Source organism: Labeo rohita, chromosome 2 (assembly GCF_022985175.1).
Source record: "Labeo rohita strain BAU-BD-2019 chromosome 2, IGBB_LRoh.1.0, whole genome shotgun sequence".
In the NCBI taxonomy this organism is placed as follows: Eukaryota; Metazoa; Chordata; class Actinopteri; order Cypriniformes; family Cyprinidae; genus Labeo; species Labeo rohita.
In genome coordinates this window covers 9164566-9180487 of record NC_066870.1, presented here as the reverse complement: position 1 = coordinate 9180487, position 15922 = coordinate 9164566, and the positions used below count along the sequence as shown (strand labels likewise).

Here is a 15922-nt window from a genome sequence, read left to right as displayed (position 1 = left end):
TTTGGTAAAGGATAAAGGAAAACTTTGCCTTGACACTTGATAAATCAGTTTTTCTTGTTTATGCAGCATTTAAATAATACAGGAGAAAAGAAACCCTCTTTTAAGAAGGCATGTCAGACTAGTATTGGATTGGATAAAGTGGTCTGCTGTTCAACAAGCCATAAATATATTTAGAATTTAGACTTGGATAAATATAGTTCAGAAAAGCCCACCGTGATGACAGCACATCACCAACAAAGGCAGTTGCGTCGCTCAGTGGTTGTTCTTACTGTTCTGTGGTTTGGGAGACACACACATACAGATCAGGTAAGACAGCTAGTTTTTCATAGCGTTATTTTAATATAGTATCTATATCAGCAAAAAAAAAACAAAAAACAAAACAAACAAACAAAAAAACATATCAAACATGTTTATGTCAAGTTGGTTTTATGTCACTAAAATGTTTGCAAATGTCCAAAGCCAATCGAATCAAGCTGTTTAGGTTTGGGCTTAAGTTATAACTTTATGTTCAAAAACCTTAACAAAAAGTGAAACAATTCATAACTTGTGAAGTGTGACATCCCATGTGTTAGACATACAATACATATATATTTATCAGTACAACATGGTTATTTTGACAGATATATTTGACCTCAGTATGACGCTACTATGGAAGATCTTGTTGGGAATCTTTCTCATTGGACGACTCAGTCAAGGTCAAGATGAAGACCTTCTAAACGAGAATATAGAGCAAGCAGCAGTGGGTGAAGGGACTGAGGGAGGAGAGGAAGTGGAAGAGCCTGAGGGTCCGGGAGCAGATGTCAGTCAACCTGATCATAGACAGCCATGTGCCATGTGGATGGGAGGAGTTCCTGGCACACCTGGACACAGTGGTAAACCTGGAAGAGACGGCAAAGATGGGCGTGATGGACCGAGGGGTGAAAAAGGAGATAAAGGTTAGAGAAAGGTTCCTTTATACAGTTTAAAACTTTGCTAGATCATTTGTCTGAAACATACAGTGTTTCTGACTTCTGTAAGTGGTATCTGTGAATAAATGATTATAGATTTTATAAGATCCTTTTTTCAGAACTACATTAACTTTGCTTAGCGATTTTACAATTTATAAAACATTAAATTAAAATTTCTTAATTTTCTTTATGCTACTGGTCTTTTTGTAAATGATCCATGATGACTCAGATGTCTTTACCTATGGATTATTACACAAAGCTATTTAAACAAATTCTGAGTTTAAAAAAAAAATAAATAAATAAATTTAAATCTAACCTAATTTAGATGGGACCTGTACTATGAAGCTAGTTAAACAAACTTCAGGGTACAGGATTGACAAAACTAAAAACAACACAATCAGCCTTTGTCGGTATACTGTTATACTAATCATCAGCTTTTTTTTGTATTCTCAGGCTTTGATAATAGAAACTATCTGGAAACTCTCTAGGTAAATACCAAAACCAGCTTTGTGAAATAGACTACAAGAGAAAAGGGCAGTGTAAACAATGTTATCCAATGTTATAGTCAAACATTAAACATAAATGTTTAAACAGTATTTCAACTTGACTTCAGAGTGCTGACGTGTAGAATACTGGCAAACTTTACTGACTGAAATAAAGTTTTTTTTTTATTATTATTACATTAAGTGAACTTAATTTAAAAATGGACTGAAAACAAAATGTTTGGTATTTATTCTATGCTGATGAAGCTTTTGTTTATTGTAAAATTAAGTTGTAAAAAGCCAATACAAATGATCATATTGACCTACACCAAGTAACATTTTGGCTTGTGTCCATTGTTCCCTCTAAATTTTTTTTTACTTGCTGAGCAAACATTTTCTCTATTGGACAGACATATCGGCCACCTGAGCAAAAACATTTTTATATCAGACCTGTACAGCGCACACACAAAAAAGTGTCTAACTTTTAACTTTAATATTCTGTTTACATTTGATTTGACCCTTGAACTAAATGAGGCACATTTTAGGTTACCTGATAAAACTTTTTTATAAATAAAAAGTTAAAATTAAAAATTAAAAAATAAATCACTCACGGAACAGTTCAATTCTTTACAATAATATAATATAATATAATATAATATAATAACAAGTTGGTAGAGGTTATGGCCCATGGCTTGGTCAGGCTTAAATTATACTGGTTGGAGGAAAGAGGAAGCAGCTCCCAGTAGGCTGGATGAGCTTCCTCCCGAGCTGGAAATGCTCAAAAGCCAATAGAAGGCAAGCCTGCAACCTTTAGCCAAAAAAGCATAACGGCCAAAGCTAAAGTTTACGGTTTCAGACCCTCTTATCTCCCAATAATAAGAAAATCTCTGAAGGCTTCCTCCGGTAACCCATTTCTTCCCAATCTTCACCAGGAAGTGGTAAGACTGTAGTGGCGTGCAGGCTGGTGGTGCCCTGCTGACGAATAATTGACAAAGCAGCCATCAAGTATTAGACACTGTTTTAGGTTATTGCATGCAGAGGTTTTAGGTCCGAAAATTAACACCTCTGTTTTCTTAAATTTAGCAGTAAGAAATTATTAAGTCATCATTTTTTTATATCAACTATATGCATTCCGTTACTATGATACGGTCTAAATCCTGAGTGAAATCCTCACAGATACCATTTTTCTCTAAAAAGGAACATAATTGTGGGGATACGACCTATGACCTTTTCTAGTATCTTTGAAAGAAAAGGGAAATTTGAGATCGGTCTATAATTAATTAATTCATTGGGGTCAAGTTGTGTTTTTTTAATGAGAGGCTTAATATACATTAACATACATGTTTTGGGGACATATCCTAATGACAATCACAAATTATTAATACTCAGAAGAGGATCTATGACTTCTGAAAGCACCTCTTTTAGTTGGCAACATTTGAGCTGTACACAAGTAATTTCAGCTGAAAGAAAACGAAAGCCAAAGCCTTAGCTTCCCTCCTGGATTCTGATCTTGTAATAACCTATTTTATCAAGTTGTATGCCTGCTACAGGATATAATGCTTCTGGTTTTTTTGGGGGGGGTTTTTGTTTGTTTGTTTGTTTTTTGCAGGTGAAGCAGGTGAGAAAGGAGATCCTGGGGAGAAGGGAGACACTGGCCCTGCTGGACCAAGAGGCTTTCCTGGGAACCCAGGTCTGAAAGGGGCCCGTGGTGAAAGTGCCTTGTCGTACCATTCAGCCTTTAGCGTAGGTCTAAGTGAGCTTGTTCCCGCCACCAATGTGCCAATCCGCTTCAACAAATTCTTCTACAATGACCAACACCACTATGATGACATATCTGGAAAGTTCCGATGCGTTCTGCCAGGAGTGTACTTCTTTACTTATCATCTCACTGTCTACACTAAAGATGCTAAAGTCAGTCTCTTCATGAATGACAAGGCCATCATGTTTACCTTTGACCAGTACCAGGAGACCAATGTGGATCAGGCATCTGGTTCTGTTATCTTGCGTTTGGAGGCAGGAGATGAGGTATGGCTGCAGGTCTATGGAGACGATGCATTTGGGGGAGTGTATGCAGATAACACCAACGACTCCACCTTCTCCGGTTTCCTTCTGTATCCTGCTATTCCTGTTTCTGCACGGAGACGTTGACAATGCCTAAATGAAATAATTTAGCTACTTTTAGCAAGAGAAGATGTGATTAAGTTTTGCACCAAGGTATAGTTATGAGGATCAGGACAGTACTGCATGTAATTTGAAATCCATTTGTATTGTTATTTGTACAGAGCTTCAAACATTAACTAATCCCCCCGGTGTTTAATTGTGCCTGCTTCACTACAATAACTGAGAGTCAAGTACTTTCTTTATTATAACTTACCACTAAGCATGCAGTTGCATTTGGGACAGTGATTTCAATTAATATGTTGACATTTCTATGCTGGCTTTTTTTTTAATTTATATTTGTTACTGCATCATATTTGACACATGAATTTCTAAGACTAAAGCAACTTAGGTTTAACTGATTATCCATAATTTGTCAGTGGACATCAGTGCTGCATCAGTGTTCATGCTATGAGAACGCCTCCAGTGATGCTTGTGTCTGAAGCATCCATACAAACTTAGCCTGAGTTTTACAGAAGCGTTTAGCTAAATATATGCACAATAATAAATATTCATTGTATTTTACTTCATTGTCTTCATTATTTAATGCAGGGTCTCCAAACCTACTCCTGGAGAGGTACAACCCTGCAGAGTTCAGCTTGTGCATTGGAGCAGAGCTGGAACTGAAGTCTGCATGAAGGGTAGCTTTCCAGGAGCAGGGTTGGAGACCTCTGATTTAATGTATGTTTTACAATTTGTCATGAAAACAAGTTTTTATTAGACACCATTTAAATTTAAATGTGTATATTTTGACAACATTTTGGAGTAGAAACATAATTCTGTTATTTAAAAGTTAACATAAAAACATCCCCAGTTACTTCACAGAGCCTAGGTTTGCTGAGAGTAAGGAACAAGACACTACTTCAGTAGCTAATTCTGCAGGGGCTGTAGCTCATCAGACCTATAAATTTCATTTGAGTAAGGAAAGCAGGGATTTCCAGCAGCTGAAGGGCAGGATTTGCTGTCACTGCCCTCTCCACCTGCCTATTCCATCTTAGAGTAGATGAGTAGAGGAGTCTCCACACCATCCATCAATGAAAGGAGTGGTGTTCCAGAGACATGACTGTGAGCCGAGGTGTGCCACATCTTGGAGATCCCGTCTTCTCAGGAAAAATGGGAATGACTTTTGATGGGCAAATTTCTGGCTGTGGCTACAAGTACCACTCGTTCAAGCAACTGTAAATGGGTTTGGCAAGTAGTGACCACTCTAACCTGAGCTTCTCGGCCACCTTAGTCAATAGCCCAAGTAGCTCATTGTCCACAGTGACAGGAGGCTTGCTTGTGTCCATGGTAGGGGAGAGCGGGGACGAAAGTACCATTTTTCAGAAAAACATAAATTGTAGTTGTAGACAGAGATATATTTTTGCTGTGGCTTATAACTCAGACGTGTGGTCTATTAATAACAGGTGGTAAAAATGTTGAAAGACTTCAGTATAATTTAAGTTTGAACATAAGTTGCACATTGTTCCTTTCGACCCCATTGTTTGGGACAAAAGTAACACAAATAATACAAGCTAGATTTTTTGTGTTATTCTTTTTTTTTATTTTCATTTTTTATTAAATATACATGACTATGACCTTGTTAATATGTAACTGCGAACATATTTTGTCCTTAATCTTTGCAAAAAATTATTACATTTTCCTTTTAAATTTAAGTTTCATCAAATGTTTCAAAACCTGTGTGTACAAACTTGAATTTGTTTAAATTATTCATTTATTTATTCAACTTATTTTTATAAAAAAATTTTTTTTAACAGAATGAACAATATGAAAATTAAATTAAATTAACATAATGTAAATTCTCAACATAATTTAACAGTAGGCCTATTCATGTTTCCATGCAGTTGTTTGTATGCATAAAATCAAAATGTGCATGAAAACATCTGGAAACACTGCAAATTCAGAGGTGGAGGTGGAAAAGCTAAGGTATGGCTAAAACCTAAATATGACTCAGGTAAATGCGATGTAGCAACAGCCCTGAGACTGATATTCCTGACAGATAGGCTTGTCCAGAAACGCCCCCTCATATGAACATGTGGCTGAATCAGATCTCTGTCTGTCTTTCTGACCTTCACTCTTGGCATATTCTTTTGGTATAATACAACATAAACATTTATAATAAACGATTTAATAAATGATGCAAGACACAGAAAGTTACCAAATTAGCATGCTGCAGGACAAAAGAAACACTTGTTGTCACTGTAGGGGAAAGTAGCAAGTGTTAATTTCGTCCGGACAGTAACTCCTGACATTTAAATCCGATTTACTTCTATACTAAAAAACTCTGAAAAAACAAAACTTCAGCAGGACACACAGCGATCGTGCTCTTTGGGAAATTTGAAGAGCCCAGCACAGGAAAAGAATTCCTTTATTGCCATCTTAATAATTAGTCTTATTACACTTGCTCACTCGGACAAACAAACAAAGTTTCTAACTGTCTTACAATGATAGCTGTCAGTGTGAAAACCTTGCCCCAAGGTGTTTTTAAAACATTTTGGACAGAGAAGGACCACCATTCAAAATGGGACTTAAATATTCCCTGGAGGGATATATAAAAGGTATTAAAATAAATATATATAAAAATACAGATCACAATGCAAACAGGAGAAGCCTCATGTTACACTCTTAAAAATAAAGGTGCTTTAAAAGGTTCTTCACAGCGATGCCATAGAAGAACCATTTTTGGTTCCACAAAGAACCATTCAGTCAAAGGTTCTTTAAAGAACCATCTCTTTTATAATCTAAAGAACCTTCTTTTGCCACAAAGAACCTTTTGTGAAACAGAAATGTGAACAAAAATTCTTCAGATGTTAAAGGTTCTTTATGGAACCATTTAGACAAAAAGGTTCTTCTATGGCTTCGTGAAGCACCTTTATTGTAAGGTCGTCACGGTCGCAATGACAACATCTCATGTCAACACTGTTCATGTACCGCAGTGTAAGATTACATTATTTACATTTAACAAATTTAATATGGAGAGGCACTGACATGTAGTCCTTTGTTTATGTGTTTTTGACCTATACTTAACATGACGTGAGAACTGTTTGCTATTTAGATTTCTATGATAGCATAAGCTCACTAACTTTAACATTAGCTAGTTTTAGTCAGAGATACCTTGCTGAAGCACAAGATGATATTAATGTTCTGCTTGAACAAATGAAAACTGAGAGTATGACAACCAAAAAATGATTGTTTTCATCTTTGGGATTAGGGTTGAAGACTGCTCTGTTTTGGTTGGGTTTATAAAATTTAATAAAATTAATTTCATTGTCTATCCTCTTAGGATGCCTGAAATCAGTGTTACAAGTACCCTAAGCACATTGTTTTTCCATTTTTGTAGCATAGACACCATAAAACCGATGAAAGCTTCTGATCTTCCAATGTTTCTCTATGGTGCTGAAACCTAAAGAAGTCCGAGTTCTGTTCCCCATGAAACTGATACTCAACTGCCTTTGGCTCATCTGTGTTCGAGGGGAGAGGGCTTACCGATAGGTCAATTGTTCTCTATGGAGAGCGTGGTCAACAGCGACGGCTTTGTGAGGGCTTGAGAAGGTCTGATGGAGAATGTTTCTGCGGCAGTGCTGTTCACTGTCACATTGTATATCGGAGAATCTTGCCTCCCTTGCATGCTCTAATGCCATTGGCCAACCCTTTAACTTGTGGTTTATTCAATGTCATATCATATGATTTAAAAGGGAACTGACTTAAATGTTTGAACAACTCCGCTTTAATTTGAATGCTGTTCAATAAAGTAATTAATTGATTATTATTGTCTTAAAAAATCAGTTTTAGGCTAAAGGGAACAGAATTACATTTAAAACGGGCTTCTTACGTAATATAAGAGCTGATATCATCAACAACTTATCATTATACCATCATGTGTCTCATATCACACCACAGACTCGCTTTCTCGCTTTTTTCTTTTCTTACTACTCAACTGGCGGCATGCGTCTCACTTATCGATTGTAATGAACATGAAAGTTAAATATTCATATTAACCTATTCTATATTGTTGCAAAGTTTCAGTTATTTTCAGTAATAACCCACAGACTGTACATTGTCCTTTTACTTATTAATGCCCATCAAATGCACATCCAGTGTTGCAATCAAATCTGTATTAGTCTGCAAGCAATGAATGGATTTTCAAGAGTCTTTCATTGGCCTCTCTCCAGTCCCAACAGCTGTTGCATGGTATGGTCTAATTTTATGCGTTTATTTTTAGTCTAATTGGTGAGGACACTGGGGTGCAACAAGATCTCTTTCTAAAACCTGGCCCTCATTTGCAAGATTAACAATTCACCCATGAATTAACTGTTATCATTTACTCATTTTCATATTGTTCCTTGTGTGTCTGTATTTCTTCTGTGCTACAGTCTCTATTCTTAAATTGCATGGGGGAAAAAATGTACATACATTATGTACAGTTTGTAAGAACATGAGGGTCTTTAACTGATGACAAAACTTCAATTTTTGAGTGATTATTATTGTTCATATTGTGAAAAGTAGGGATTTTTATGTATTTGCATTTTTGTTTCTTTAAAAATGGTTAATTACAATATGTAGTGTATGAGTTAAAATATTGAAAAACTGTAAGAATAAATGATTTAACATTAAAGTGATAATGTGAGGGCAATGTCTGGAATATGATCTCCTCATATATTGGTGTAATATGAGCAGTGCTTATTAGAAATCCCCATAATGTCTGGACCAGTGTGACCTTGAATCACACACACACATGTTTTTCACTATATTAGTAAAGACAATTTAAAGACTTTCACTGTTTTTATATCAGGTTATTGATATTTACTTTTGCCTATAACTTAACCCCTACCTCTAAACATGACCCTCACAGAAATGTGTGCAAACACTAGATTTAAATAGTAACATCATTTGACCAATTTTGTCACGGGGCAATTCACTAGTCAGTGTTTAAAGGCATAGTTCATCCAAAAAATAAGTCCATCCAAGATTTTTTTTTTTTTTTTCAGTAGAATAGTAAAGAAAATTTTAGTTATATCGTCACCTTAGGTTCTATCTGACATTTTTGTTAAAATTAAGTTATTTACATTCTTATTCTGTGACAACTTATTTACATTATGTGATGTTTCTTTTGTAAGATGTACATTTTTGGGCCTCTTTTTAGAAAACAAAAATGGTTCTATCTACAGAAGTCTATGGAACACAAAAACTTTAAAGCTCAATATCTCAAAAGTGCTCAGAATGCAGATAGAACCTTGTAATTCTAAGGCGATATTATTGAAGACACGTTTAAATAGTGATTCAGTATAATCAAACTTGTATGCTTAAATCAGCCTTTTCATTTCCTCTGTGAGAGACCAACTGAAACACTTTAGTAGAAACTACAACCAAACTCATTTTGGTTTGTGTTAATCAGTCAGTTAAATACCCATACATGCTTTTGTTTATACAGTATGTGTATTTTTGTCTTTGGCAGGAAATGATTTAAAGGGGAGAAACATAATGTAGTTCAGTGACAGCTACACACATAAAAGTAAACAGCTTTTTTTTCTCCTTTTAAATCCCAGCTGTAGTTGAACGATGTCCATTAGTATCCATTTCAGTGCAAGCACATATATCCTACTGTAGATGGCAGCATTAATCTGCTTTGAATTTAAATTGACAGTTGATTCAAGGTTTGGCTGTTGAACTCTTCACACAGTTCTACTGACTAACTTTCAGCTTTGGCACAACAGCCAACAGCACTGCTTCAAACACAAGATCTTTGTAATATGTAATGAGAATGTTTGGTTTAATCAGTTTAAAGGAGAAGTCCACTTCCAAAACAAAGATTTACATATAATGTACTCACCCCCTTGTTATCCAAGATGTTCATATCTTTCTTTCTTCAGTCGTAAATAAATAATGCTTTTTGAGGAAAACATTTCTGCATTGTTCTCCATATAATGGACTGATATGGTGCCCTGATTTTGAACTTCCAAAACGCTGTTTAAATGTGGCTTCAAACAATCCCAGCCGAGAAAGAAGGGTTTTATCTAGCGTAACGATCGGTTATTTTAATAAAAACTAAAATGTCGAAAAACTCCTATCTCTCTCAACTTCAAAATCGTCCTATATTGCTGTTTTACCTTTTTTGTTAAGGCCGTTTGATCTTCTTTGCATGTTCACTTTGCAAAGACTGTGTCGGTACTTTTGAAGAGATGTAGGATGGTTTTGAAATGATTTTTGAAGTTGAGGAAGAAAATACATTTGGAGTTTTTCAACATACACTAACTGTCTTGAGTCAGAATACACAGGGAGAGAAAGGCAAGACGGGCGTTTGAGATTAAAAAGTACTTAAATTGTATTTTTTTAATGAAAATAACCAATCGTTTCACTATAAGACCCTTCTTCCTCAGTTGGGATTGTTCACAACTGGATTTTGGATCATTTATGCCACATTTAAACTGGAAGTTCAAAATCGGGGCACCATACCAGTCCATTATATGGAGAAAAATGCAGAAATGTTTTCCTCAAAAAACATAATTTCTTTACGACTGAAGATAAAAAGACATGAACATCTTGAATGACAAGGGGGTGAGTACATTATATCTGAATCTTTGTTTTGGAAGTGGACTTCTCCATTAAGTATGAGCTTCTTCCCATTTAGTTTTTTTAACAGTTAGTTTACAAAAAAATAAATAAAAATACACATTTCACATCAGCCATGTGCTCAATTAAGACGTCACAGTAATACAGGTGCACACATTAGACAATATAATTACCTAACATATGTAATTAACATAAAATCAAACAATAAAGTTTGTAATATTATTGGTCCAGGGAGTTATCGAAAGGATTGATATAGATATGACATGGCCATGAGGTGTAAAAATTTGATGCCAATAAGGTAAATGTTGTCACTGTATCGTATAACTGAGTCTACTTAGGGTCAAGTCTCTACTGTAAGGCCTCTGTGTACAGCCCCACATGGCAAACTGTAATGTAAATTGCTGTATTTGACGCAATTTGTCTCTCTCCTCTTGGATGAATTTCTGATCATTCTAACAGACATATTTTTGTATGTATCACTTACAGTTTTTGTTGTTGTTGTTGTTGTTGTTGTTTTTGTTTTTTTTTTAAACTGTAAGTGCAGCTCCATGTCTATAGAGTATACAGTGGGTACGGAAAGTATTCAGACCCCCTTAAATTTTTCACTCTTTGTTATATTGCAGCCATTTGCTAAAATCATTTACGTTCATTTTTTTCCTCATTAATGTACACACAACACCCCATATTGACAGAAAAACACAGAATTGTTGACATTTTTGCAGATTTATTAAAAAAGAAAAACTTAAATATCACATGGTCCTAAGTATTCAGACACTTTGCTCAGTATTTAGTAGAAGCACCCTTTTGATCTAATACAGCCATGAGTCTTTTTGGGAAAGATGCAACAAGTTTTTCACACCTGGATTTGGGGATCCTCTGCCATTCCTCCTTGCAGATCCTCTCCAGTTCTGTCAGGTTGGATGGTAAACACTGGTGGACAGCCATTTTTAGGTCTCTCCAGAGATGCTCAATTGGGTTTAAGTCAGGGCTCTGGCTGGGCCATTCAAAAACAGTCACAGAGTTGTTGTGAAGCCACTCCTTCCTTATTTTAGCTGTGTGCTTAGGGTCATTGTCTTGTTGGAAGGTAAACCTTCGGCCCAGTCTGAGGTCCTGAGCACTCTGGAGAAGGTTTTCGTCCAGGATATCCCTGTACTTGGCCGCATTCATCTTTCCCTCGATTGCAACCAGTCGTCCTGTCCCTGCAGCTGAAAAACACCCCCACAGCATGATGCTGCCACCACCATGCTTCACTGTTGGGACTGTATTGGACAGGTGATGAGCAGTGCCTGGTTTTCTCCACACATACCGCTTAGAATTAAGGCCAAAAAGTTCTATCGTGGTCTCATCAGACCAGAGAATCTTATTTCTCACCATCTTGGAGTACTTCAGGTGTCCATGCAGGCTTTCATGTGTCTTGCACTGAGGAGAGGCTTCCGTCGGGCCACTCTGCCATAAAACCCCGACTGGTGGAGGGCTGCAGTGATGGTTGACTTTCTACAACTTTCTCCCATCTCCCGACTGCATCTCTGGAGCTCAGCCACAGTGATCTTTGCGTTCTTCTTTACGTCTCTCACCAAGGCTCTTCTCCCCCGATAGCTCAGTTTGGCCGGATGGCCAGCTCTAGGAAGGGTTCTGGTCGTCCCAAACGTCTTCCATTTAAGGATTATGGAGGCCACTGTGCTCTTAGGAACCTTAAGTGCAGCAGAAATTTTTTTGCAACCTTGGCCAGATCTGTGCCTTGCCACAATTCTGTCTCTGAGCTCTTCAGGCAGTTCCTTTGACCTCATGATTCTCATTTGCTCTGACATGCACTGTAAGGTCTTATATAGACAGGTGTGTGGCTTTCCTAATAAAGTCCAATCAGTATAATCAAACACAGCTGGACTCAAATGAAGGTGTAGAGAGTTAAATATATGAGTGTCACAGCAAAGGGTCTGAATACTTAGGACCATGTGATATTTCAGTTTTTCTTTTTTAATAAATCTGCAAAAATGTCAACAATTCTGTGTTTTTCTGTCAATATGGGGTGCTGTGTGTACATTAATGAGGAAAAAAAATGAACTTAAATGATTTTAGCAAATGGCTGCAATATAACAAAGAGTGTAAAATATAAGGGGGTCTGAATACTTTCCGTACCCACTGTATGTGCCTTTACCAGGTGTATGTGTGCATCTAGCCATATGTTTGACCACCCCTTTCCACAGGTGTCCTCACCCATGTTATCTGGACAGGGGCCAGCTACAAGGCCATCTGCTGTTGTGTGAAGCTGTTCCAGAGCTGAGCACTCACTCATCAGGCCCCTCTATCCGGCCCCCGGCTCTCACTCCTGACCTTATCACTGCGGCCCCTGTCATGACACACTCTCCCCTCATCTTGCTAATGACTGCCACTCTGTTCTCTGTCTCAGAGTAGCCACAGGACAGAGATGAAGAGAAAATAATGCAAGTAAATATAAAGTAAAATAAAACTTGAAAATATACAACCATTGACAGTTTTTATATTGTGATGACTTTAATGAATTATTTAAGCAAATGTGTGTGATTCTTTGAGTAAAGTCAACCCTTTGATTTTTATATTATTTACTATACTTTGTTCCTCTGTGGAACATAAAAGAATATATTCTGCGGAATGTTTATGGTGCTCTTTTCCATACAGTGAAAGTACAAAGTGACCAGCTCCTACAATATCTACACTCTTGAAAATAAAGGTGCTTTACGATGCCACAGAAGAACCTTTTTTGTCTAAATGGTTCCATAATGAACTTTTAACATTTAAAGAACCTTTCTGTTTCACAAAAGGTTCTTTGTGGTGAAAGAAGGTTCTTCGGTTAAGGTAAGAAAGAGATGGTTCTTCAAAGAACCTTTGACTGAATGGTTCTATGCACCACTGTGAAGAACCTTATAAAGCACCTTTATTTTTAAGCGTAGTTACTTATTGAAAATGTTGCCCTCCTCTGTAATTCAAATCATATGATGCTGTGCAAATGTAAACGGAATGTTTACAAAAATTCTGTCATCATTACTCACACTAAAATTATTCCAAACTTGTATGAATTTATTTATTCCGTTTAACATAAAAAAAGATATTTTGATGGATTTTGGTAAAAGTTTTTGGTCCTAAACAGTTTATCAAAATATCTTATTTTGTCTTCAGCAGAAGACAGAGATTCATACGGGATTGGAATAACATAAGGATGAGTAAAGGATGACAGAATTTAAATTTTTTTGGCGAATTATACCTTTAAACATTAGAGTGTTTGACACATTATTGATTATGAGACACAAAAGAACCAATTGAGTGGCATCATTACAAACCAATTTTGAACGTGCATATGTTAATGATATTTGAGAGACATGACAAAAAGCAAGATTTTAAGTGTTTTTTTTTTTCTTCTTAAATTTTACTGATGAATTAAGATGCTCATGTTTAATAAGTAGTTTATTATTATTGCTATAATATTATACATATACATATACAAACTACCATCAGTCTGTATGGTTTTTAATGTTTTTAAAATAAGTCTCTTATGCTCGGCTGCATTTGTTGATCAAAAATAGAGTAAAAATGGTATTTTATTGTAATAAATAAATAAATAAATGAATAAAAAACTGTGAAATATTATTATATTATTATATAAATATATATAAAATACTTAAAAATGGGATTTATTCCTTGGCAAAACTGAATTTTTAGCAGCAATTACTTTAGACTTCAGTGTCACATGATCCATCAGAAATATATAAAATGGTGGGCTGTTAAGAGCTGCTAAGCAAAGTCTAATTTACAAGTTTTGAATGTGGCTCATGCTATCAGAATTTCGAGTCTTATTGGTTTTAATAGTTCCTTAATACTTTAATAGTTTAAATTCATTAGCTGCAACTGTAGCTCAGTAATTAGGCTGTACAGGAGTAATATGATTATTATCTGACTCAATCAAGATAAACTTTCACCTCTGACATGTAACACACAAAAACAAGCACAGCCCTGATTCAAGCATGCATACCTTGAATGCACAGACAGATATATCTACATTATCTCTTAAACAACAGCAGCCATCGGATATCTTTTCCTCCCGCTCCACATTGGCATGATAGCATCTAAAACATGTGCAATACATTTAGACTACAGTTACAATTAGACTGCGGGACTGTTTGTGGAGTCAATCATGTTCTTTAAATGGATTTAAGAACGAGGTTGTACAAGATGGGGATCAGCAGTTCACAGTGCACAGGAACTCAATAAATGTTAAAGTGTGGGGTGAGGAGTCTCAGTGTATTTAAAATCAAGTCAAGAGGTTCTCTATCTTGTCTTATTATCTTGAAATATATTTTGGGTGGATTTGTGAGGTCATAGAGAGGTGAGGCCCCTTTTTACTGCAGTTCATTTGCTTTATCCTAAACATCCAGCATGTGTAACCTCTCTCAGGCTGCTCAAATTATTCCAGGGAATCCATAACAATGACAGACCCCAACCGCTCGCCTAAAACATTAAACACTTGCGGAAAGGCCTTTTGCAAAAGCTCTGTATTCGTTGAGTAATGCTGGCCTTCCTCAAAGCAGGATTTGGAAAGTCTGTCACTCCACAAGGAGCTACTCAGATGTCGTTTTGACCTTACAGGGTCTAAACAATGACTTTGCATCAGGTCAGCTGCCTAATTCTCGATCTTTCCACATGTCTGTCTGTCACTGATGGGATAAACACCAGCCTCTGTTTACTGAATCAGCCCTTTTTGGTAGCTCCACACAGCCATAAATAGATGGCTTGTATTTGCATTTTTTTCTGGCTCCAGAGCCTTATTGGTAGGAAAATAAAATATAAAAAGGACATCATGCCTTTCTTACCACAGTTATCCTACCAGCCTTCATACTTACTTACTGTATCTTCTATTTATAATGTTAGTTGCCACAGTCTCCAGTGAATTTTGTTAACAGTTATTTTAATAGAACATTTAAAGGTAAATTTAGCACCATGGCTCTGTTTAGAACAGAGAAATGGAAGGTACTGCATATCATACCTTTAAACGTATTGCCTAGGTCATAAAGTTCACAACAGCCTCAGAAACAGGAAGTATGTTTATTTGTGGCCTTTTTTGGTTTAGACATATGCAGTCTATGCACACAGCTAAAAATGAGCTTGACCAATATCTATGATTCTCTTTCCTTTTACTGGACAGTATTGGAGGTGGAATGTTGCAAAAACAACAACTGATCAGTTGTACTGCATTCATTTTCAGCTTTTTGCTGGTAATAGTGTAACCTAAACTTAAGGTGTACATTCACAACCGTCACACAAAGACATCTTCCTCACTTTGTAAACAATAAACCAATAAAAAGTGTTTAAAAAACAATTTTAATCAATATGAATATTTCGAAATTGCTTTAACACCGAGCCTTTGATGTGATTTAGTATATGATGTTAATATAAATATGAAAAAAAATATTGGTAACACTTTATTTTAAAGACAGATTCTCACTATTAACCAGTATACATATTACTAGAATATTGGCTGTTTATTAGTACTTATAAAGCACATATTAATGCCTTCTGCTGCAGATCATATTTTAGATCCCTTAATCATAACCCAAACCTAAACTTAACAACTACCTTACTAACTATTAAAAAGCATCCAGTTAGGAGTTTATTGATGCAAAATTCATAGTTAATAGTTAACAGTGACAACTGGACTTTAAAATAAAGTGTGACCAAAATATTGTATTGTTTTATTATTGATAACCTGTAAACCATGTAAACGTTAAATGTAAATAT

At 36.0% G+C, this 15922-nt stretch overlaps 1 protein-coding gene across 1 annotated transcript; it reads left to right on the top strand.

The window, feature by feature from the left end:
• Positions 1–207: 207 nt before the first annotated feature.
• adipoqb (adiponectin, C1Q and collagen domain containing, b) lies at positions 208–8089 on the top strand. The gene is made up of 3 exons (XM_051125460.1): positions 208–306; positions 621–935; positions 3039–8089. Exons 2-3 carry the CDS (start codon positions 638–640, stop codon positions 3575–3577), a joined length of 837 nt encoding a protein of 278 aa, XP_050981417.1. The 5' UTR covers positions 208–306; positions 621–637; the 3' UTR covers positions 3578–8089.
• The last annotated feature ends 7833 nt before the right edge of the window (positions 8090–15922 follow it).

Excerpts from the sequence above, each read along its gene's own strand:
- adipoqb (XM_051125460.1), top strand. The coding sequence starts at position 638 with ATGACGCTACTATGGAAGATCTTGTTGGGAATCTTTCTCATTGGACGA. Across the intron at positions 936-3,038 it reads GGGTGAAAAAGGAGATAAAG|GTGAAGCAGGTGAGAAAGGA; the intron begins GTTAGAGAAAGG and ends TGTTTTTTGCAG.